General features: G+C 37.5%; 1 protein-coding gene across 3 annotated transcripts in view; it reads right to left on the bottom strand.

Moving 5' to 3' along the window:
* Nucleotides 1-26,716, bottom strand: part of BRSK2 (BR serine/threonine kinase 2) — a 449,278-nt gene that overhangs the window by 21,968 nt on the left and 400,594 nt on the right. For all 3 annotated transcript variants that reach the window (XM_063289323.1, XM_063289325.1, XM_063289324.1), the window contains 5 exons: nt 25,957-26,164; nt 23,497-23,545; nt 14,800-14,923; nt 11,564-11,744; nt 10,094-10,183 (listed from right to left, as the gene is read on the bottom strand). In XM_063289323.1, coding sequence (XP_063145393.1) covers nt 10,094-10,183; nt 11,564-11,744; nt 14,800-14,923; nt 23,497-23,545; nt 25,957-26,164 — 652 coding nt within the window. The remainder of the gene's footprint in view (nt 1-10,093; nt 10,184-11,563; nt 11,745-14,799; nt 14,924-23,496; nt 23,546-25,956; nt 26,165-26,716) is intronic.

Here is a 26,716-nt window from a genome sequence, read left to right as displayed (position 1 = left end):
CATTGGCAAAATATGATTGGAAGCTTTCATTTGGGTGTTTCTGAAATATGAAGAATTTTAACTATGTTTTCCAACATTCACCACATAGAACTGTGTTTCCAGTCATATGTGGTTGTTGCACTCATGATAGAACATAGACTCACAAAAAGGAATAAAATATTTTGCTTATCTGTTAACACAGTGAAGTCCTTCAAACATGAAGGACTTAGCCAGATCAAATTAATGCACCCAGTATGATGATTGAAGCATTCTTCAACAAAAAGGAAAGTAAGATATTCTAATTTACATACATTAAAACTGCCAGATTCTGTGTTCCTGCTTCCCACCCAATTTCTGGACTATAAATAATAAGATATTTTAGTCTTTGCCAAGTGATTGTGTTTTATTTAGAAGCATTATACTTCTTACTTAAAGTTTGTAGTGGTTAAAAAAAGGGAGGGAAAATACATTTAGCTATTCCTTGAATTAAGTTAGTGCTGGCACCAATTTATTGCCAGAACTTCTGTAACCACATCTGTAATTAAAAGGGATGGAACTAATCTCAATCCAAAGGATGAAATAGCTATCCTTCCACACATACACTTTTCACTCACATGGTAGAAAAATAAAGGTCTGTCAGATTTGCAGCAGCCTGGGGGGAAAGAACTTGATATTTTGAATTAGGTCAGGGGATGAAATCCCTTAGTTTCCTTAATACTAGCACAACTGTAGCAAAATGGCCTGAAGGTTGCTTGGATATAACTACATTCTGACAACAACTGAACTTTGCAGTTTGGAGCTAATGAACCAAAAACTGGCCAGAGACACAACAGGTCAGCTTAAGGATTTTTGGTAGCACAAATAACGATACTGCTGTCTTCTCCTGCTTACAGCTTGTGTGTTAGTTTAAGCTGGAAAGCACAACTGAACATATTACAGTTGCTTCCCATCTAGTGCTCTTTTGCCCCACTGAGCCTTTCCTCTTTTTCAGGCTTGATGCAAAATTAAAATGATGTTTTTATTAGGTATTTTAGAAAACATGCTCCATAATAATTCTGGCAAAAACATCCCTTTGAGCAAAATTCTAAAGTATTATTTAATTAAGAGAAAGTTCCATTCAGCATTTTGCTTTTTTTGGCTTCTGGCCCTATAACACTAGTTTTACATCTTTTTTGCTGTAGCTACTGGTGCTTCAGCAAGTCATTGTCTGGTATTTCTTAGTCGCAATATGTCCTTTAGAATTATTTATTTATTTAAATAATTTGTATGGCTGCCCATCTGACAATAGTGACTCTGGGAGGTGTACAGGGCCTAAAACACTTTTTTTGTTGTTTATTCGTTCAGTCGCTTCCGACTCTTCGTGACTTCATGGACCAGCCCACGCCAGAGTTTCCTGTCGGTCGTCAACACTCCCAGCTCCGCCAGGGACGAGTCCGTCACCTCCGTCACCTCTAGAATATCACCTAAAACACTAGATACAAGCAATGACCCAGGATGCTCAAGGTAAACAATACCTCCCAATCATAAAAGCTACATCAGCAGCAGTTTACTTAACCTCCTGGCCCAAATGCTTTGGGAAACAGGTAGGTCTTCAGAGCCTTTGGGAAATAGGTAGGTCTTCAGAGCCTTGCAAAAGGCTCATAGGTTCGGGGTCATCCAGATTTTCAGGGGATGCTGTTCCACAGGGCAGGTTCTACCGCTGAGAAAGCATGACTCCTGGGTCCAACAAGATGACCTTGTTTGATAGAGGGACCCAGAGCATGCCCTTTCTGCTAGATCTGGTGGAGCAAGCAGAAACAAGAGGACAGCGCTCCTGCAAATAGCCTGGCCCTATGATATGCTTTTGAACTGTGGTGTTGGAGGAAAATTCTGAGAGTGCCTTGGACTGCAAGAAGATCAAACCAGTCCATCCTCCAGGAAATTAAGCCAGACTGCTCACTTGAGGGAATTATATTAAAGGCCAAACTGAAATACTTTGGCCACATAATGAGAAGACAGGACAGCCTGGAGAAGATGTTGATGCTAGGGAGAGTGGAAGGCAAAAGGAAGAGGGGCCGAGCAAGGGCAAGATGGATGGATGATATTCTAGAGGTGACAGACTCGTCCCTGGGGGAGCTGGGGGTGTTGACGACCGACAGGAAGCTCTGGCGTGGGCTGGTCCATGAAGTCACGAAGAGTCGGAAGTGACTAAACGAATACACAACAACAACAACATGATATGTAGGGCTTTATAGGTGTTAACCAGCACCTTGAATTGCACCTAGAATTCTGGGAGACAGCAGAGCTTGTAGAGCAGCAGTGTTACATGAGCATAATGAGAAATCCCAACCTCTTGCATCACTGCATTCTGGGCCGGCTTCAACTTTCAAATGTTCTTCAAGGGCGCAGCCCCATGTAGACCATATTACAATAATCCAAATGAACCTGCACAAAGCGCCCTCCCCCCAGCCACAGCTGCCACCTGCTCATCCAGCAGAAGCTGTGAGTCCAGGAGGACCCCCATATTATTGTCCACTGACTCTGATTGAAGACACGCTCCTCCAGGCAGAGTTAAAGGTGGAAAATCTGCAGAACTGGGGGCCCTTAAAACCTACAGCCATTGTCAGGGTTTAGCAGAAACTTGTTCTCCCTCATCCAGACCATTACAGCCTCCAGGCACTGGGAAAAGACCTTGATGACACTGCTTAGTTGCCCCAGGGTGGAGATGTACAATTGGGTATCATTAGCATACTGATGATACCCCACGCTGATGGATGACATTACCCAGTGGTGAGAGAGTAGAACCTTGATGCACCCCGCAAAACAGGGGGGTCAGGTTCAATCTCTTCTCTCCTACTAACACTGATTGGAATTGGCCCTGAAGCATGGTAACACAGTGTCTCCCACTCCCAATCCCCTAAATCGGGCCAGAAGGATATGATCAATGGTATCAAATGTCACTGAGAGATCAAAGAGAGACAGGATGGTTGCACTACCCCCATTCTAGAATCTCCACAGCCTGTCCACGTAGGATAGACTAACACTATTTGTGCTGGAAGTCTTAAATGCTCACAAACCAGGAATACTGCAGAAGAAATACCAGTAGGCTTTCACAGTGATACTGGATTCCACATTAGTAACTAGTAAATAAAGGAAGTCACTTTTGGAAACAACCTTAATGACCAAAAAGTCAGAAAGAACTGTCTTATTCAACTCTTGATATTTTGGTTGCTTCCATATTAGCTTTATTTTACTGCCTATTGCTTCTATTTTTTTTTTTTAGCTTGTAATTGTTGGTACCTTGGGAAGACAATGGATCTCCAGCTCTTTTAACTCTAAGACATGCTAAACTGCATGAAATATACCTTCTTTTAATATACAGCCAGTTTCTCAAATATATTTAAATAATAAAGCAGGCCCCAGTGATATTTAGATGTGACAACTGTTACTAAGTTTACATTTCTGCTTGGTTTGGTTCTGTGTGCTGGGCTGATATCACTGGAGGTGTTCAGTGAGAGATCCACAAACTCTTTGGCTCTATAAAAAGGTTGGCTCTGTAAAAAGGTTCTTAAAGTTAATTCCCCATGTTTATATATTTTCTGGCCAACTGAACATAAGAACATAGAGTTAACACAGAAAAAATGTGAAATAGTTCCATGACATTACTTGGAAAATAAAAATTGCAGCTCAGTGTTAATTGATACAATTAAACTCTTTCAGCTATTTCTTATTTGCAATGCTTGAATTACTTTGCCTATGTTATTAATAACGATTTCATATTGTTCTTTCTCCCAGTATTACATAAAATACATGTAACAAGTCTCTAAACCCTTAAAAAAATTTTTTTAAGAGAATAAGAGTGGGAAATATGGTGTATAAATTAGAGGGAGGACTAATTAATTCTATATAAATTGCTTAATTATTTCCCTACTACTCTCTTCCAAAAAGTTTGCAAAGTTAAATAGAGTTAATTTGATTTAGAACTGATGGGTATTTTTAAAGCATAGGGTTGGGGGGGGGGGTTGGTAGAGGGAAGTGGAGAATTCTCCAAAATGTGAAAAGATTCAGTTCAAGTATGTGCCCCCACCATCTATTTCCCTTATTTTTCCAAATGTTCAGATTCTACCTGAAGGGGAAATTCTGTGCTAAAAATTATTCAAACTGTTAATGCATATATACAGGCCTACACATGAAACAAACATAATAATTTTGTAACTTCTGGCCTATGCTTGAGCCTGAATGTGCAGGGGTTCCCCAAGGCCTGAAAAATATTTCAAGGGTTCCTCCAGGGTTAAAAGGTTGAAAAAGGCTGTTCTAGGATCTGCAAGGCATGGTATAGCACATTGATTGAATAACTTTTCCAATTGTCCTACTGATCAGCTGAACAAAGACCACTGACTGGTATATGGAGTTGTATATGTTTCAAGGTTGGGAGAAATTAAGGCAACTGCAAGTCAGCTATAAGTTATTTGTGAGGAATTGGGAAGGGCGGTCAACACAGTGTGGCAGTGCTCTTAGTCACAAAAGTAAATTCTTCTCTACTAGTGTTAAAAATTCTGGCTCATCAAATAACAACAACATCGTTTTCTGAACTAAATAAATATCTGGATTCCAGAGTACAGCAAAAATCGTTGTTATTAGATTTTTATCCCTTTTTTAATACTTGGACAACTCAACGCAGTTAACATACTTAATACTCTTGCCTCCTATTTTCCCAAAACAACAACCCTTTTTGTGAGGCGAGTTGGGCTGAGAGAGAGTGACTGGCCCAAAGTCACCCAGCTGGCTTTCATGCCTAAGGGAAGATGGGAACCAACAGTCTCCTGTCTCTAGGCCAGCACCTTATAGCTCCAGGCAACTATTACAAATATATATATACACACTTATATTTATACACACACACATACTTACAATTACATATTTGAGTGAGTCACAGTTCTGACTTTGGTAGCTTCTGGATTTGTGATTTAATTAAGTATCAGATACATTCTAGCATTCCCATTTTGTAGATTACAAGCATGCTAGCAGAAATGGTTGATTTAGGATGGCCTGGAGTTAAGGTGGCTATAGAGCCCCTACTGAGTTGTTGCATATTGGGGAGTGTAATTTTGGTCCAGGCAATTATGTGGCTTTTAGTATGTTCTTAATGTGCTTTTAATATATGTATTGGACCTATTGTATGACACAAGAGACTTCTTGGAGCTGGGTGGCCTTAACAAATCAAATCAAATCAAATCAATCGATAAATATCTCTGAAAAAGGTTAGCTAGTTTAAATGTTAGGGAAGTATAGCAAAGCAGAAAGAAAGGTACACATTAAATGAACTTGGAGCAAGAGGTGAACTATAGGAAAGCAAACAGCATTCCAGAGAACTATATATGAAGAGAGACTGCGTAGTTATTAAGTATCAGCTGAGAAGAGACATTCTTTCATAATACACACTGTATATCTCGTACAAGTCAAGAATTTAGTAGAAGTAATGAATTCTATTTATTTAAAAAGTTACAGGAAAGTTTGCAAAGAATGTTGATGTAACAATTTATATTTATGGAATACAGTCCCATTAGGGGAGAAAGGCTTTCATCTGAAAGTCGGATGATGGACAGCAGCAGGAAAAGGCTATCATCTCCACATCTGGCATATAGCCCTACCAGAAGCATCCAGTTGGTTACTACGAGAAACCAGAATGCTGTACTACATGGAATTTTGGATCAGAACAATGCTCAGCTATGGATACGTGCTAAAACTGGAAACCCATTCAGCATCTTGATAGATTTTCAAAAACTGAAAGCATCTAATAATCAAATGAAAGATGAACTCTGCCTGCACATGCAGTGACACAATATGATGTTATGCTAAAGTGGTAAAAGATATTGCATCACTTCAGATTGTAGATATAGCCTTTTCCTCTATGTGTAAACTCTCTGCAAGCAGAAAACCAGATAGTTAAGAAGAAAGGTTCCTGGTTCAGCTGTCCCTGTTCTAATCCTTCATCTGCAAAGGCTTTTAAAAATATAGCTACACAAGCATACATACACTAAAAAACCAGAAAACCAACACTGTAATTTCTTGCTTGCAGTCTAAAGTGATATAGTTCATTATTCTATCTCAGGATTCAGTTATTTTATTGTACCCCAATCTAGAAATATAAGTGGAAAAACTTGTCAGTGTCTAACTAGGGCATTTCCCAATAAACTACTTGTGCCAGTTCAGAATCTGCTTTGAACCCCAGCATTCCCACAAGGCTGATATTTGTGAAATGGTTTTTTTTTTTCTGGTTCATGTTGGTTTATCTGAAACCAGAGGGGAGGAAGCCCTCCCTCCCTCCCTCCCTCCCTCCCTTCCTCCCTCCCTTCCCAGTGCTACAACTCTGCAGAATTTGGGAGCAGTTCCTTTTCCCACTGAAGAAACCCTTGTCCTACTTTGCCTCCTGGTTCTGAACTTAAGCATCTTATTCCTGATGCCTGCCCATAGGTATTAATTATGATGCATCTCCAGTCCTGTAGCAGTCTACAGCCATTGGAAAGAGACTGGGAAAAGAGAATGGTTGCAAGATTATTGAGAATAACTCACTCACAGCTTGCAAGAGGGGTAAAATGTAGGTGAGACAGCAACTTCCTTTTTGGGTGGAATGGGGGAGAGAGGAATCTGGGGTAGCTCAAACAGCAGGATCCTGATTTGATTACTTTTTGCACTCTGTTTTTTGCAAGCTGTAAGTGAGCACTGACAGGTTCATGGTATTCCCTGCTCTCAGCGTTTCAAGGTCACCAGAACTGGATGGGTGCAGTTTGACTCTGAAATGGTTTGAAAAGACTGGGGAGTCAAAACAATGGTGGTGTGAAAGAGCTCTTCAGGTTATTTACTTAAAAACACAGTTAATTATAAGCAACCCAAAGAACTCAATTTTCCTGCAACATAAATCTGTTTCTCATCTGTTTCCTAATTCTTTTGCTTGTACTATTGTAGGAACAAACAGGGGCTTTAATGCAACAGTCTGACGAGGAAATAACCCAATAGCAGGACCAGAAGGAGGTACACCTTGTCTGTAATCACAAATTCATTGTCAACCTTACTATATTTCTAAAAGCTCGAACTTGGAAATAACGCTAAAAAGCTTAGGGACTAGCGCAGGCATAAAACTAGGTAAAGGGAATTAGGGATGATTAGGGATGATTAATATTTATTTTATGAAAAGAACATATAGAAGATCAATATTTTCATAAGTATGCTAGTAGAGAGATGATATAAGATCAGAATTCATATTAACTGAAACACTATTTGTTTTGCAAACATAATTTTTTACTAATTGGCATAAATTTTTACACTTTATGTAGGGGTTTCCTCTGCGTAGGCAGATTCTTTTTTAATCCAATCCTGTAAGGATCTCTTAGGAGAGCAAATATCTGTAAAAACAGCATTCAATTCTCTCTCCCTTTTTTTTTTTAAAGAACATGTGTCAAGATCTTATGATTATAAAATAATTTGTGCAATTGATACTGTCCAATTATTGATAATTTCTATAGGCTTTATTTATTTTATTTGTTAGATTTATTTTCTGCCTTTTGTTCAGAAGCTCAAAGCACAGGGCTCTCCCTTTACTTTTATTTCCTCCACTGCAATCCTGTGAGGTAGGTTTGCCAAAGGCACCCAATGAGTTTCCATGGCTGAGACTAGACTTGAACCTGGGTTTCCCCAATTCCAGACCAACAATTTAACCCTTATACCATACTGACTCTCCTAGAGCTTTGTTCCAGATGAGTTTAGATAAAAAGTAATAAGCAAAATAAGTCCCAAGTAGCAGAAATTATGATGAGAATGAAGACAGTACTTAAATGGAAGGTGAAGGTGTGACTCATAGACACACCACTGAGATGAGATGCACGCAAGGGAAAACCTGATGACCACCAACACTGATGTGGACTTGTAAAGAATGAGAAACCACAGAGAACAGTCCTGTTCTGAAACCCAGGTGAGCCAGTTTAATCAGCTGGCTTAGCAGACCAAGCAGGGTCAGGAGAATTAGCGAAGGAGCACCTCCATGAAGTCACAAGTCCCTGCTGGCAGGTTACAGTTAGAGACACATTCACAGGGATGTCACCTAGGCAGGAGGGTGCATCTGTTGATATACATTATATTCACCCTTTCCCTTTCACAGTACATATAGTTTATTCATATAGAATATCCAATCACTCACCTGGTATAGCACCTGATTGGAAAAATGGGGAACACTATTTTGTTAGAAGATAAGTTCTCTGAACCTCTCTAAGAGGCTGAACACAGATGAAATGAACATTGATAACATCTGACACTGCTTTTTGAGTAATTAATGGTTCCTCATAGACTATGACTTGATTCTAAACTACCTAGGCTGGAAAGACATCATGCTAAACTGAATGCCTCATTATTTCCGAAACAACAAGAAGGTGTTGGAATGATAATAGCATTCCTTCACATGGCTAGTCAACATTCATCTGGCACCGATTAAGGTATTAACTCTTTATTAGTTAATAACTAATAAAGTTATTAACTCTTCCATTTTAATATAACTAGCAAGCTCTACTCCTTGGAAAACATCTCCTTGTGATGCCTTTCCTGGTTACTGTTCCTCCTCAATTATAGCCTGGACTTCTTTATAATCTAAATTTATAGCTGCATACAAAATACATGTTTCTTATCATGAATTCCATCTGGTCAGAAGCTTGTTTTAATCTGAATTCACACAGTGTGGCAGCTAGTCATTAGCTTATTATGTATAAACTGCATAGGGGAAGTTCATTCACTGCAGTGACTGGCCAGAACTTTAACATGATTATAATGCAGCCCTGCAGCAGGAGAAAGTTTGGAGCAAGTCCAGTTAGGGTACCCTCTCCAGTGCCATTGTACAGGGAACGTATAAGCAACCATCCCGCAGTGTTAGTTTAGTAGATTCTATCCTAATTCACTCTCCTCTTATTCACTAGATATCCCTTTCTCTTTTACTAACATGGACAACTACATATACTACATTTGCCCATAGTGGGAGGGCATACATTTTGCACGCAGAAGATCCTAGCTTAGCTTACACATCTATGGCTGGCAAAACCTATGCCTAAAACCTAAGATATCAACTGTGGAAGTTGGAGAAAGGGATTCAGCATAAGCAACTTCCAATTTTCTAAAGGTGACAATATTCTTAATATCTGGTAAGTCTTTTCCTACCTACTCTCAGTTTCAGAAACTGTCTATCCACTTTCATTTCCATATTACATTTCCTCCCTTATGCTTATATAAATTATCTAAAAAGGATAAGCATGTCACTAATCTATGGGCAAATCTCTTATTTCTCTAAGCATAGGGAAATGAATAAATGCTCCATTTAGATGGATGGCAAAACTTTATTTTGTATCTATTTACATCACATTTTCTCCATACCCTCCCTGCTAACAAACATCTCCTGTAGTAGTTTTGTTTGGAAATAACAAAATCTACTTTTTGGGGGGATGGGGTGACTTTAAGAATGTGAAGCACAGGATTTGAAGAAGGCTAGGGAGGTTAGAAGAAATTGCAGTGACAAGATTTTGTTAGTAAGGCTTTAAGGGAATGTGTCATCCCTTTAAGGGAAAGAACTGAAGAACAACGACAAGCGAGTTCTGTTTTTGCTCAACCATTTTAACTTCAGAGAGCAGAGAAAATGGCACACAGATTCTTCAATACTAACTCCTTCCAAAAATTAATCTTGCTTTAAGCTTCCAGGTATTCCCATCTGCTTTCAAATTATTTCTCCAGAAACTGAATTACATAATTTCTTAAATTTTTAAAATTAATTGAATAAGGCCATTTTGTCTGATATTTTAAAGCATGTCTGTATATTGGACAGATTGTTAGAATGATACAAATAGCTGATGACACTTCCTGTGAAATAGGGACAGATGGCTCTTAGGGCAGGGCTGGGCTGGGCCGTGGGGAGGAATGAATTTAGGAAATGGGAATTGTTGCAAGGCAGGTGGGGTAGAGCAATGAGAGGGAGGTGCTGAGGAGTCTTACTGGTTGGTCTGAATGAAATTAGTTTTCAAGTGCAATGTGATGGGCTATGTTGAAAGTTGCTTCTGGTTCATGCCCTTGCCTGAAGCAAAGATAAGCTGTGAAAGCTACTTACCTGATAACTGTTGCACTGATGGCTGGTCATGTGTGCTTAACAATTGTGCCTGAATGGTTTCTACTACTCTCTTAAAGCGACGGCTTGGACCTATGAAAAGACATGTTACACTGTAAGATAAGGCAGAATATGGTTTAATGTTGAGTGTTGGTGGAGAGGTAGGAAAAAGCCTATTTCTTTAATTTTTCCACTCAGATTCTAGTCCTTCCTTTCTTAAGTCTTCACAGTGCTGATCACTGTGTTATCCATTTCCCTGACAAGATTTTATTGTTATTAAACGACTGTATAGACATGATTTACTATCAGTGTATTTGACCTGTTCCCCTACTTCCAGCTTCAGCTTTCTTACCATGCTAGTCCCTGTCTCTGTTCAATATTTTTTTCTTATTTTCCTCTTTTAAGTCTTGTTTTCAAGATTCTTGTATCTCATGCCTTTTGTTCATATAGTATCTCATTGTTGAGATCCTTCTCTCTCTCTTTTTGGTCTAGTTAGTAAAAATGACTAGTTCTCTAGATGTTGTACCTTGAGTGGTATCAATATACTACAAAAGTTAATAGCAATAGTTGATGACAGATCTAATAAAGTTATACTTCTTTTAACCTTACTGGAGCTTCCATTTTCCTTTCTTAAGCTTGTTGATTTGTCTGTGGATTCCTATATATTTTTATCTGATTTCCACAAAGAGGATATTGGTTCGTTTTGGGAATCTCGAGCAGATTTTCTTACCAACATAAGCCAATCTGTACTTTAAAGAACAAACTATGTTTTAATGAGAACTAGTGTAATTTATTAGCCATGAAGCTAAACACACAATACTAGTCATTATTGTCTGAACTGGGAGGGAAAAAACAGTAATGGGATAATTTTTGAGTGAATGGCTCTAAAGTGTGAGTAGAAAACAGAAATTATGTCTACCAAGAACATCCCATACCACCCTACTTCAGCTGTGTAATAAGGCCTGCCAAGTGCTTGATATTCCATCCAATTCCTGAAATTTTAGGAAGGCAACAAAACCACATTTATTGAGTGCCAGTACTGGTCAAGTTCAGCTCTGTGAATACTAGCATACACAGAGCTGTTTCATGGAGTTCTAAGACATTTCAATTAATGCCTCTTATTTTAAGTATTCAGCATTAGAACTTAATGAAAAACACCAGCTTTGCTTTTTTTTTTACATGATAAGTCTACTAATTAGATTCTTTGGGAAAAACTTCAGAAAAATTTCTACTTGATTGACATCTTATATTTAAAAAAAAACCATGCAAGCCATACAGATTATTTATTTCCATGTGTCCATAAGATAATCATACACTGGGAAATGGAAGCAATTATACATTTCTAACACTCAGCAATAGACTATTTGAATATTTTTGCATACTGTGTTGAAGAAACTAGCTATATTTGAAGTAGACCTTGCTACTTATCTACATTCTCCATGCGAACCAAGACAGCAGGTTTGAGGCAGTTACCTGATAAAAGTGTAAAAGTGACGGAGTAGATCCCATTCTCTTTCTGGGCCTCCCCACCTTCTGTGTATGTAATGTCTACCTGGAACTTCACTGGCTTCTGGAAGACAGCAGGGCCTCCTGTGGACTTGTACTCTGCACGGAAGCTTGTTTGTGAGATGACACTATGACTGAGACTGGGAATCTAGATCAAATGAAATGATAATTGAAAAACAAATCCTGCTAGCACTGTAGGATCAGTGGCAACACATTGATTGAAAAGTTTTTTCCCCTTACAATTTGAAAGGGGATAGAAGAACATTTTTAAGTTAATTCTGAAGTATTGTTAATGAACTTCTGGTGAATCTCATTTACTTACTTTTTTCTTGTTTCAGAATTGGATAGGTCTGCTACCTATTTTGACATCTTATATTAAATAAAACTGCAAGCTATACAGGTCATCTATATTAAAAAATGTTTTCCTTCCTCTAGTACTTGATTGAAATCACACATCATTTTCCATTTGAAAAGCTTTCTAGAGTTTTTGGAGGATTTTAGGCACAACTGAAAAATTACTGACTGGATCCAGAATTGAGGCTTACCCATTGAAAAAGGGGGGGTTGACTGAATACACTAATTTTCAAAGGTCAGACCTCTCTTACTCTCTATACACCTGCTAATCCAGGTTACTCAGTCATTGGAACTACCAAAACCGGTAGACTCTTGTGTCTATGCATAAACTGGCAGGAAATGATGGCCTGGTGTTCTGTCTGGACTGCAGGTAACACAACCCCAAATTCATAGATTCTACTGCATCCCACCAATGTCAGGAAACCATGGGTTATTCCTCCTCCCCAGCAGCCCCAAAGGATTTCAAGGAAATGTAAGATATTGCAGGGGGAATATCTCCCTAGCCCACTCACACTAGTAGAATCCTTTGTTATGTTAAAATCCTGAGGCGAGTAGAACTCTTCTGTTTGTATAAAATTAAGTCTGGCACAAATAGAATATCTATTCTGTCCCAAACGGCTAGCATGGAATTCTGTGCAAGGGATGCTTCTGCAGCCAGGAGTAAAGTCTGGAACCAAGTAATCAATAGATTTAGAATTTACAGAATCTATAGATTCAGAATTTACAGAAAATCTAGATGATAGATTGGGAACCTATAACCAACAAAACATGGAAAAAGATGTTGCTCACCAGATATTTATTTTATATTTATTTTCTATCCCACCTTTATTATTTTTATAAATAACTCACAGCGGCAAGCATACCTAAAACTCCTTCCTCCTCCTATTTTCCCTACAACAACCACCCTGTGAGGTGAGTTGGGCTGAGAGAACGTGACTGGCCCAAGATCACCCAGCCAGCTTTCATGCCTAAGGTGGGACTAGAACTCACAGTCTCCTGGGTTCTAGCCCAGCACCTTAATCTCTAGACCAACCTGGCTCTCAGATAACTGTTGAACTAATATTTCAGCATCCCTCATCTTTAGTTATGCTAGCTGAATTTGTTGGGATTTACATTACAACAATTTCTGAAGGGTCACACCAAGATTTAGATCAGAAAAACACAATGTGCAGTCTAGTGAGCTGCCCATGCTGCTTTCCAAAAATCTCCAGTCTCTGTTTTGGTTTTCTGCTGCCTCCTTGTGATTCCTTTCTTGTCCTCTCTATCTGCTCATTATCTCTGCTTCCTCCCATTCACCTCAAAACATTTTTCCTCAGTTTTGCTTCTATGTCCCCATCAGTTCTAGCTTGTTTTGGAGCACTCTGAAGCGTTTTTCTCACCAGCAGATTAAACTATGACAGTTTCAGTGTCACAGCACCTTCAAAAGACCAAGAAAAAACCAAAACCAAAACCAAAACAAAACCCCTGCAGTTTTTAAAAAAAATGTTGCTAGTATAAAAAGGCAAGGAAAATAAAAGTAAAAACAATAAAGTAACAATAAAATAAAAAATAAAAATAAAAAAGTTATCTCAGCCTTGATACGCTATGCAGAGCCTGGTGTGCCCCTGACTGCCACTATGCCCCCCGATGTAGATGATAGTTCCATCAATACCTCTAGTGTTTATTACCCATCTTTTCCCAAGGAGTTATAGGTAGCATTCATAGTTTTCTCTGCCTTTAGTCCTGTACTATCACTACAAGATATAGACAGTGACTGTACCCAAAATTGTCCAGTAAACTTCACAGATGGAATTGGTATCTGAAGCTGGGTTGCCTGGGACCTACTTGCACCATCCAACTATTATGCAATATTCAGGTTGCCTTCCCACCCTTTTTCATTTATATAGTTTAGCTATACTGTCCAATATGATTGGCAAAGTGCAGTTGAGGATTCCCAGTAGATTTTTTTTCCCCACCTGGATCCTTTGTTTTAAAATGGCTTGTTTCCTCCATTTCTGTCCCTTTAATGTGTTGCTTTCTGTTCCCTAGTATGATCAGAGCATTCCTGAGCCATCTCTTAATTAGCCAATTCTTGTTCCTTATGTAAATAGTAATTACTGGTTTCTTCCTTTCAGCCAGAGCAAACGATCATTTGAATTATTATAATTGAACAAATTTGATCACAAAATTTCTTTTGAATATATGTGGGAAAGAAAGAAAGAAAGAAAGAACAAACAGTAGCTATAAGAAAGAAATATGTAATTAATTCTCCTCATGAAACCACGCAATTATGAAATATTGTGGATATACAAGCAAATAAGAATGAACTAATTAAAAGTAAAGAAGCCAAACAAGCATCAGCTTTTTTTTTAAGGGGGGGGGGAGGAAAGTAACTACATAATTAAAACCACAGTTGCAGATAAAAGCAGGATCTTTGTTCACTGAAATGACATCATGTTTGCAGGGTTCTCATGCTAGACTTTCCAAGGAAGAGAGTGTTTTATTATGTGCCACACTGAGCCACTTTTTAAATTCCATGTGGCACCACCTGGTGTCCTTGTTTGGGTTCAGAAATGAAGCAGTTGGGCTGCAGACATCCAAGACTATAGCCTAGACAGAGGAATAATAATAATAATAATAATAATAATAATAATAATAATAATAATAATATCCCAGAATAAGGCAAACCACTTCCAGATTGTTGCCAAGAAAAATACACCGATGTGTCCACAACAGACAAATTAGACTTGATGAAGACTTTACCTTTATTGTGGAAAAGTGCATCATTTGAGGCCAACAGATCACATCTTGTTTTGGATGTTTATTCATCCAAATAAATGGGATGTTTGCTTTTAATTTTATATACTTACCGATAGAAATGCATGTACTATATCAGCCTTGATAGAACTCAATGGTTTGTCCTTAATAACCACGAAGATCTGTTCTTCTTTCTCTAGGTTGATAAAATTACCAAACCAGGATTTTTTGGCAAGCCTGAACAAACATGTATGAGAAAGATGAAGAAAAAACAGAAAAGACAAATAAAAATTAGGGACAGCACAGAATTGTATTGAACTAACTATAGGTCTTTCTACATCACAGCATAGACATATTTTTTCAGCCACGTCCCCATGACATAGCTTTCAGCCCATGAGTGAGACTGGATTAAGTTTTTCTTAAATGTAATACTGTCAAAGTAGCATTTCACCTCTTGTTGTGACATAATCCAAGGGCAGCCTTAAGATAAATACAATATATTCTGCTTTGCCACCTCCTACCTTGGAGGGATGTTAGGTGACTGCAGTGACTGGAAATATAGACATCAGAGGCAGGACAGCAACTGAAAATGGGGACAGCAAATTGCACGAAAGTGTAGTTTTCATACAACTTAAGTCACTTGGCCAGGAATTCAAGCCAGAGGCCCTGGGACTACCCCCACCATGTAGTATGATGTCATTCACTATGTCAAGAAAGCTGCAGTTGCACCTTAATTTTTCACAGGACAAAAGCATCTACAGCAGTATTTCTCAACCTTGGACTTCAATTCCCAGAATTGGCCGGCCAGCCATGCTGGCTGGGGAATTCTGAAAGTTGAAGTCCACATGTCTTAAAGTTTCTAAGGTTGAAAAACACTGATCTACAGTCAGACAAGGAAGGCTGGGTATTGTTTGTGTAAATCTAGTAGTATGAATTAGTAATGGAAATGGCTGTGATAGATCCATTTATCTATGAGAAAGAAAAGGGAGCTGATTAAGGAAAAACATGGGTAGTTCCCTTTGGGGCTATTATATATGGGCCTGCCCATAGTTCATGCATCTTTTGCTTGTCCATGGGTTCTCTAACAGGTATGGTCTTTTTTTACCTTCTGCTCTTCCAAAACTCTGAGAGCACATAGCATTAGTAACAGCCCTGTGGATTAGTTACTATTGTAATACATGCTTGAGGTTATTTAATACTCATACCATCCCTTTATAGACATAAGGAAAACTAGTTTATTTTCGGAGTTGTAAAAGGGAGGATGCATTAAAAAAAAAAGAGCATGCATTCATTTCTCTCTCTTACCCTGCCTGATAAAACAAAACAATTACAGTTTGGTAAATCTCTCCCTCTTTCTCCATAATAGTGGGATGAGACAGCAGAATTGTTTAAAATATTCATAAGCAGCTATAGCTATCCACAAGCCAAAGATTACAATGGGGAACAGTAAAGAGAAAAGGCCACTCATTTAAGTAGGTCATTAAGAAACCTGGGGTAGAACATGGAGGGACATTATGTATTGATTTGACCGTGTCTTTCTAAAATATGCTACTTGACTCAGTAAACTTACAAGCAAAGCATATTAAGAAACTATGCTGAATCTCTATCTCTATCTCTCTATCATTTAACTATTTTCCCCCATCAAATCAGTGTTATCAGTGCTGACTCTTAGCAACCACATAGATTTTCTCCAGAATGATCTGTGTATGCATGCATAAACACCATTTATTATTAACTCTTACAGGCTTCTACCAGTCTTAAGACCACTTATATATTAGTTTCTTAGAAGGACCCTGCTCTGCCTGCAAATCATAAAGAACTTCCAGCCATTGAGGTTTTTATTATATTTATTTTATTATGTATTATAGTGTTTTACAGTTTTATATTTTTATTTATGTTTTATTGTAAACCGCCCAGAGTCCCTTTTGGGAGATGGGCGGTGAAAAATTTGATTAACAAATAAATAAATAAAATATTACTATCTCCCAAAAGAAATGTATCACCCAGCAAATTGTTTGCTTTTATGCTGCAGATTCATGGGCTATACTGTAGATCAGATGTATGTTACTTATTGTTATGTGCACATAATAAACTGCCATATTTCATAGGCTTATGCTACACATTTTAAAAACTAAATAGTTCTGCCTCCTATAGTGTATATAGGGACATATACACCTTCCCATCCAATGAGATATCTCCACCTCTTCATAATGATTGAACTGTTCAGGTTCTGCTTCTATTAGGGAGAATACAGTGCTACAAAAACATACCATTGAAAGCGTAAGATTCACTATCCACTGACACATAATAATATTACAAGGGACAAATTTATGTTTATCAGTAACAAAATATACCAGTAGCACTGAAGGATAAAAGAAGAAATAAAAAGATAGACCATTGACAGATCTGTACGAACTAGAATAGATTATAAAGGCTTAAATTTCCAAGGATACCCTGTAACCTGGAACTGTATGCAATACAGAGTTTTTTTTTTTAATAATACACAAAATAGAACAGCTCCTTGAAGTTAAAGAATATATTATATTCTTGTTTACCCATAAGAGAATGTAGCAGAGAATGTGATGCAATAAGAGAGCTTTGAGATCTTGCTCATCTCAGTAAAAGCTCTTTTTTATGATTTATAGACTTTTAGAAAGACTGAATTCATGCAGGTAAAAACCACAGTGGATGAGATGAAACCATTTTTTGGAGATGAAGAGATGTGATAGTTTAGATCAGAAAAAGATGAAGTTAAAAGCATTAATGTTGAGTCACACTACCACAAAAAGCAACAACCAGCTTCAGAATTCTGATAAAAAGCATGCCCCAGATGTTGAAAATGTGATGAAATTAACTATGGATGGTCAAGATGAGATGAGCCATTTATGTACAGGGTCTGCTTCAGAGAAGCAGCATGATATTTAGACATTATTTACAACGCTGATCAAGATAACTGAAATCTAGTGTAAAGTTATTTGACCCAGAGGCTGTAGTTTATTGGTCAGGGATCATTTAAAAAAAATACTTTTTAGGCAGATGGGCAGTAGTATGTGGTGGGGGAGAGGTCAAATCAGGCAAGATAGCAATCTAGGCATCATAACCAAAGTCCTGTCCATTTTGTACATGCATCAACATTATACCCATCTAGAAAAGGGGCAAGTCTTTGATCACAATCCTTTGACCATCATTTTTTGTTTTGCTCCCCTTGCAAATGCCATGGAGATGGGCTACTGTGGCTGGAGACTGAAGGGGCAAGTTCTTGTTCTACATTTTCAGTATTTGTTGGGTTTTTTTAAGCTTTATCTCCCTTTTGTTTCTGAACTCTTTTATTATTTTAAATTTTCTTATTTAGTATTTTCTTTTCTACTAGTTGTGGTTCATTTTTTTTCTTTTAGTTCTTTAAACAGTTTGTGATTGTTAATTCTTTTTCTATTTGTTTAAAAAAACATAACCATACAAGAATATTGGTTTTTCTAGGTGCAGTTTTTTTCATTTATGTCATCTTTAGTTGTTTCCTTGTGAAAGTCCTTAGATATCCAGTTAAGAGGTAACAGACAATTAATTAGGCATTTTAAAATCTGATTATTATTTTTTTACATGAAACTCACATCCATTCAGATAAGAAAGCTCTTTTATCTAGGGGATGGGTTGGTCAAACAGGAAGCAATGAGAGTTTAAAACCTGCTAAAGTTGTAGTTAATTTTGATTAACAAATCTTTGACATTTCTAGTGGCACCAGAAATAAGTGATCTAGAAGATTTTTTTTTAAAAAAGTGGCATGAAATGTTTTTATAATTGTATTGAATTGATTAATTACTACAGTATGGCTCTTTTAAGGAACATACAGAGGTTTCATGTAGATGGCTTGAATATCCTCTTATTTAAATAAGGATCAGATTCTTTGTTAGATTGCAGTATTGTTCAGCTAAATTTAACTCCTGTCCACTGAAAGTACTATAAGTTTATATGCTGGACTCTAATCAGTGGCTATATGGTGTCTTTTAAATTCTTCACAGCAAGGATATTTATTTTTTTTCAAACCCACATCAGACTTGTTCCCAACTTATTTTTTGTACAGTATCTTGATCCTTAGTTGACTGGATAGAAAAATGCAATATTGGTTCTATTTCAATGTTCAATCATCCTATCAATTATTATACAGAAAAGTCATTCCAGTGTTTCCAGATGATACTTAAAGACATCATTAGTAAAGAATCCCCCCCCTTTTTTTTAAAACAGAAAAATCAAGATTTTGAAGATTTTTTAAAAAATAATAGACTCTGCAAACATAAAGGTAATTGGATACTTTTCAGGTACATATTTGTGATTACATTATTTCATATTCTTTGTGGAGAAAAAAACTAACTTTTGAAAATAATGAACTGCTCAGAGTCCCTCTTTTGGGGGAGATGGGTGGTAACGAAATTTGAATAATAAAATAAATAAAACTTTTGAGTACATATGCAAGATAATCTATACCAGACTTACATAAAGTTCTTGATGTCTGCTAAACTGGAACTTTTCTTGGTTTTATGCACTTTATATAAAATATTCATGCAAAAAAAAAAAAAAGATTTTGGGAACCAGGAGAAAGGCCTGGTAAATTACTGGTCTATCAACTGAAGCAGCAACAAAGAAACAGCTATTAAAAATGCTTGGGTGGAACATGATTCAATAAATCAGTATTTTTATACTTACCTTTATAATATTGAATTAAAGATTATAGGAATAATTAATTTTTTTAAAAAAAATAATGTGTTTCTTCTGAGGATTCAGCATGATAAAGCTATTTAGTTACAGCTTTATCTCTTGAAGAAGCAATATAAACTATTAATATATACATAAACGTATGAAAACAGGAAAATCCCTCAGTCCTGATAGTGGAATAAGACTGATACAATTTTTTTACCCCTATATTGTCAGATGCTTATGGTGATGGTTTTCTGAACTGATAATTTTCAGCCTTCTTTAGTATAGCTTATATAACTGATTTTGAAGACTGGGAAAGATTCTGCTGATTCTGAAAGCTATTACTCAATTTCCTTATTAATTATTGATGCCAAAAATTTGACAGAGTTGGTAGTATGTAGAGTACAGACAGCATTACCTTTGATTATCCATCCTGCTCACATTGTTGTATAAAAAGGTAACAAGCCTCAGATAATATTAGATTGCTAATTGATATTTTAGAAATATGCTCAGAAATAGTATAGTTATGCTGGCTTGGTAGGATTATTCTATCTACCAAGCTGAAAAAACAGTAAGAAAACAGGAATGCTTTTCACCCATTCCATCTGATGGTCATGCAAAATTATCTATGTCATGACTGTCTTTTCCTGGTGAAAATAATTTTCTTTCATTTGGTCTTCTAACTGTATCCCTCATTTCCACCAAAAGAGTGCTGAAACAGAAAGTCATAAATAAAAACTTAAAACTCAGCAATAAAAACACCATATAAAAACTCACCAATTAAAAAAAAGACTACATGTTTTTAATGGTCAATTGAAATTTTCAAATGGTACTTGCTAACAGGACACAGAATTGTCTTTCAGACATAATTCAAGATGCATATTTTGATCATACCTTCACATTGCCCATCTTATCTTTGAACGTATGAAGAAGATTGTGAAAGAGATGTCACAAAGATACTAGCCCTATTTAGACATGCAGTCGTGTGATTAAAATTCTTCAGAGCAGAAACAGGGAGCTCTGCCTGCTGAACTGCCCTTTCACCAGTTGTGACACATGTCTTTAGAAGTCAGCACACTAGATGCTTGTAAAGCTATGATTTAGGGAAGGGGAAATCAATCAGTAAAGAGTGAAATTCCCTCTACATGTGTCCCCAATACACAGTGGGGGGAAGGCTTGAGGATTATAAAAAAGTAAAGTGAGAACCATGGGAATAGTACTGCTGTGTCACTCCATGCAAATTTTATTTATTTATTTATTTTATTTATTTATCAAATTTGTCAGTGCCCATCTCCTCTGAATGGAGGGACTCTGGGCAGTTTACAGCATAAAACAATAACTATACAACAAAATTCCAATATAAAATATAGACTAAAACAATTTTAAAAACTACCAAATATAATAAAATCCCGATGGCTATGGTCTCATTCAATCCTTGCATAGGAGGGGCACTTAAAGGCACTAGCCAACCCCAAGTATGATTATTCTCCTCCCTGCCCCAAGCCTGATGGCAGAGCTAGGTCTTCAATTGCCTCTGGAAGGCCAGGAGCGATGGAGCTAATCTCACCTCCAGGGGCAAGATGTTCCAAAGGGCGGGTGCCACTGCAGAGAAGGCCTGCCTCCTGGACCCTGCCAGATGGAATTCTCTTGCAGACGGGGTCTGCAGCATGCCTTCTCTGCATGACTGGGTGGGACAGGCTGATGAAGTGGGGAAGAAGCGGTCCCTTAGGTAACCTTTTCCCATGCCATGTAGGGCTTTAAAGGTGATAACCAACACCTTGAATTGGACCCAGAAGCAAACTGGTATCCAGTGCAGCTTGCGAAGCAAAGGTGTTATATGCGCCCTTCTAGGGGCACCAAAAATAGTCCGTATGGCCGCATTCTGGACCAGCTGAAGCTTCCAGATACTCTTCAAGGGTAGCCCCATGTAGAGCGCATTACAATAATCTATATGGGAGATAACAAGGGCATGAGTGACTGTCCAAAGGGCCTCCCAATCCAGGAAAGGTCAAATGCAAATTGTGTGGCTTGATCAACTGAATATTGATACCAGAAATAGATTCAAAAATATGAAAGTATTTAGGATAGAGATATCACTTTATTGCTTGTTATGGGTAATATCTTCTCAGGTTGGAAGGTTATTGTCAAGTTATTTTTAAAACTCATATATTAAGTTATACCAAAGAGATGGAGTCATGTTCCTTTACACCAGAACATATACAGAATATATTTACTTAATTTCTAGTAATTTATCTAAGCTTGTCCACAAATAAATGACACATTATCTAGACATACTTAGATATAATATCCAATCTTCAGAACTGTTAAACAAAATAGATACATTAAAAGATGCAGCCACAGAGAAAGGAAGTATGTTAAAATTTCAATCATGGGTCTAATAATTCTTCTCCCGCCATGGAAACATCCTGTTGGTAGAGCAAAAATAATACCAAACTCCAAAATGGCCACAAACATAAAGGCCTCAATGGCTGAAATAAAAATACAGTTCATTATTTTTTACAACTGCTATTATGTTTACTGCAGGGTGCTATCCAATTGAACTCATTAATTCAGCAATTATATTGGAGAGGAGAAAAGAGCCTTAGGGCTGGAGTTGCATTCAAACTGCCTACTAAGGCTCCTTGACTTCTATCCAGCAATCCTTAAAGTGAGAGGTGCAAGAAAAAGAATTACAGACATACACGTTTCACATACCGATAAAAGTCCTTGAGACAAAGGGAGTGAAAGAAGAGAGAAGACTGTGTTTTTTAAAAAATCAAGAGGCCACTTACACTGGGAAAAAAATTGTTTATTTTCTACTGTTTAATTATGCTACTGTTCACTGACAAGTAAAGATGACATTTTATATGCCCATAATCTACCTGCTGTGGATACTGTAGGGGAAAAAACCCTCTGAATAATTATTCGCAGGTAAAATTCTCAAAAATGCATTTGGATACAAGCTAATTTTGAAGAATAGTTTCATTAAATATACACTGAGAATAAGGTCTCATCTTCTTGATGTGCTAGCATTAATAGTTGTAATCAATTTCTTTTATTTAAATAATTAGAGCAACTTATGCCCTACATCGTCTTCATAATGCTAGGTACTACGGCGATTTCTTCGCAAAAATCAGGAAACTAAAAGCATATGGCACTTCCACGTGAGGGATCTGCATCTGTTCAAAAGCCAGTCTGGAATTTTGTGCTCCCACATTATCCCCAGCTAAACCTGTTCATTTGAGAACTGAACTGGTATATTTGAAATAGCAGTAAAACACTTGTTTAAAGTGCTTTGGCTCTGTAGAACTTGTTGATAATCTCTTTCCTTATTTCCAATAATTCCTTCTCACTGCATCTCCCAGTTTCTGACCTTCAGGTTTTTCAAGGGAAAGATGGCTCAAAGCCTTTTCAGCTCTACCTCATATGCACCACTGAGATTATTTTTTTTTTGCATATGATTGTACAGATGCATGCAACACAAAGAAAGGGCATAGAGGGTTGCAAGCAACTGATTTTATTTCCCTTTTAGGTGGAATGAGAATGAGGGGACTGTGATACCCAAGGGAGAGGTTATGATGCTAGCAGGAGTGAAACTGGTGGTGATATCATTTAATTATGATAATGAATAATATGAGCCGTTAAGGCTTTGCTTAAAATGTTTGAGGTTATGAGAAACACAGGATACAATGATCAACCAGAGTGTCACTTTTATGAATTGGCTTTTTAACCACAGTATTATAGACATAGATGTGATTCAGAAGACTGCAAACCGGGTAGGCATAACTGATACATTTTTCATTGTTACTATTATACACATCTCACTAATAGTTCACTTTGGAGTCACAAATAATATTCTGAATTAATCAGATAGACAAGTGATCTTACCTTTTTCTTTGAACTATTGCAGTTTGTTTACCTAAAATTATTGTCTGAATCAACAGAAGTTCTGAAGGTGATGCTACCTACTTGTATATTCTACTGTGGCTTGCTGTAATCTGAGTAAGTTAATTTGTTAGAAATGTGGGATGTACAATACCCCATATTGCTGCAATTTTTCTGTCAAACACACCGAAATCAAACTAGTAGTGGTATCTATAACACTAAAGTAAATTACTTACTCTGGGGAAGATTCTGGAGTTAAATTGGACATCTCTTCTGGCGTAGGTACTATGTATATGCAGACACAGACAAATAGATAGAAAAGAAAAGAAGTAAAGTCTCTTTTATTCCATGCATATTTCTCAAGCAGTTTATGACTGTCTTAATTTCTAATAATCAGTCTATGCTTTAAGTTCACTCCAACCCTGCATTTAAATGTAACTAACTTGAATAATTAACTTAGTTCTTATAAATTATCTAGAGATGCTGATTCACTCAACTATCTTAACATACTTCTGTTGATCCTATTATGTACAGGAGGCTATAATATACAGAAGACAAGAATGTAGTGCATTGCACATCTGGCAAGAGCAACCTGATTTCTTCCTAGAAATTGTATATTCTTTCAGCTTTCCCTTGAAACTGAGGACATGAAGTAATCTCAGAATAGACAATAATTCAGTGCAGAAGAAGCAAAGATAGAAATGGGACAGTGAGGAATTCCCTATGCACTTACTTAAACCAGTATTGGATCTGAAAATATGGGAGTTTTCACTGATATATAGGATTTTTTTTCCCATTTAAACATGAACCTACAAAACAACAGTTATGCCATTTGTAACCTTTCATAAATTGGGGCAACACTGGGATACTGGCACAATAGTCAAGTAATAGCAGTGCCTTACCTAAAGCTCACTGTATCTCATGTAACATGAAAGGAAATTGAAAAATGAACTTCAGAGTACCTTGTATGGCTCACAGGAAATTATGAGTATCATTAAATATAACAATGATTTCATTGAGAATACTCTAGGTTTTAGTCACTCAGCAAAATTATTTGAAATTGCCAATGATTTTTTTAAGCAATACAGTATCATGATTAACATGCACCAAGTAAATCATGAACCACATAAACAATTGTGCATCATCTACCTTTATGGAGCAAAGCCCAATGCAAACAAGGGCCTGTCACACAGGGTCAAAGTGTAATGCTATGTGAATTCCCACTATGTGTAAAAAGGTATTGATCAGGTTGGAGGTTTATTCTGCATCCTTTAGGACTTCCATGTAGGGTATTAATTCTTCCCTTAATTATGGTTTTTTTGGGCCATGCAAGGGCTATGTTCAATTGTATGTCTCTCCCAAATTTCATAATTAAGGAAACCTCCAAGCATTAGTATACTTGTTAAAAAAAAAAGCAGTGTTGCATGGAATGCTTGATTGCCAACACTGTATTTCACCACATCCAACAGTGTTCACAATAGCAACCCTTTCAACCTGCTTTTTGGATTTTACAGTGCAATTGTTTGTTACATAACAACAACCTCTACAAGACATAATGAAGACCACATATTTGTCCATGTAAAAACACACTTAAATGAAACAAAACTAAAGTAAAAGAAATTGCTACATTACAAAACAAGTTTCAGAATTTGGCCAGAATGTCTTCTCCATAATTTCAATTCTCCTTCTCTAACAGCCATTCTAAGTCGTTCATGAGCTGTAGTCAGTGTTACCCCATATGTAAATTACATTATCTTTTTCAGCAAAATTCATTGACGGCCTTCAATCTGCTTATATCTGGGAATACAGCTCAGCTGTTGATTTTTGAAGTCTTGAGTCTATGATTGGAAAAAATCAGTCTATGACATAACAAGATGAATCCCATTTTGCTAAAGAGTTTTCCTATTTGGCAAAAAGCCATCTATCCCACAAGCACTGATTTCTTAAAAATAGAAATGTGTTCAAGACAAATGTCCTCACACTAATTCACATACTATTTCTCAGTTAAAAATTGGGTCTGACAGCAGTAACATGCTGTGTGTTACACATAGTAGTTCAGGACAGAAACAATGGGGAAATCTACAGATTAGTACTGAAGCAAGTACCAGTATTAAAGGTGCAAGTAGAAACTACAAGGTGAGCAGAGCAGATAGCACTGCCATCCCTACAACATTTGTAATCTTAAAATAAAATTGGCACAAATTCTTTTATATAGATCTCCAGGGACAAAAAGCTTAAAGTACAATTTCCATATAATTCACTTATGTTCCTTTAAGATGATAACGCAAGTGCACTGTGACTTATGTATCTTGGAAGAAGTAGCCCAACAGCACATGACTGACATCACTCTATTGTTAGTTCCAGGTTCTCAGTAGGATCTATTTTCTATCAAGCATCACAACAGTACTATGAATTACAACTACCAGACCCAAGTTTCACTAAAAAAAGGTTGATTTTTCATTCTCAGGGTCAGAAAAAAAAATCAAGAATTGAGTACTTATGACATACTGGTAAAACTGCATGAAGGTCATTGTTTGAATAGCAACAGAAGCGTCAGAGCCAAGTAGTAATAAGGGAACTTTCATTTTTCTTGTTGATATTTCGTATCATTGCCATACATTAACCAACAGTTCTTTGCACTCCTTTGCACTTTTACTTGTCAGTCTTAAATCGCCATGCTTCCAGAATATGCGTACCTTGCAATTTCCTGCGATGAAAGCGAGGTGATCCCAGAAAACTGTTCTTGATTGAGTTGAGCCGTGTTCTCCAGGGCATTCCTCCAATGCTGGGGCTGGACGGTGGCGTAGGGTTGGGTGTGCCCGCTGGGCTCTCCTTTGGCGTATGGACAGGTGTCCCCTTGGGGGTAGGGAGGGGACTGCCCCTTGGAGAGGGGTGAGGGGTAACCTGTATGATGGGGATAGATTTGGTGCTTGGGTCAGTACTGGAAGGGAGCAATCTAACCGGAGACATAGGGTTGGTCTGTGCTGTAGAAACAGCCAGCTGTGGGCTGCACCCAGAAACAGGTGGACGACCCTGAGTATTTTGTGCAGGGGCGTGCTGGGATGGAGGAACAATAATATTATTAGAAGGGAGTGGGTTAGATTTGGTGGACTGAAGTGGTTTTTCAGCCAGTTTGCTCTTGGAAGGTAAAGTCTGTGTCCTTGGGTTGGGTTGAAGTGCTGGCTTTGGTTGCAGAACATGTCCAGGTCTGGAAGTGTTCCTGCAAGCATCAGAGTCCAGGGAGGCTTGGGGGCGGGAGGTGAAAGGGAGATCGGGAATCTGAGGGGGGATGAAAAATTTTCTGAGAGGCTACAAGACACGTACAGAGAGAGGGTCCATGCACATCAAGAAAAGCAACACACGCACACACACACACACACACATCCCAGGGTGAATAGAGAAAAAAAGCCCATTTGAGTTGCAGTTGTGCACATTACAAGGAGATATGAGTTATGG

The sequence above is a fragment of the Candoia aspera genome, chromosome 1 (genome assembly GCF_035149785.1).
Source record: "Candoia aspera isolate rCanAsp1 chromosome 1, rCanAsp1.hap2, whole genome shotgun sequence".
Classification (NCBI taxonomy): Eukaryota; Metazoa; Chordata; class Lepidosauria; order Squamata; family Boidae; genus Candoia; species Candoia aspera.
The sequence above is the reverse complement of the archived record's forward strand: the minus strand, read 5'-3'. Positions and strand labels throughout refer to the sequence as shown.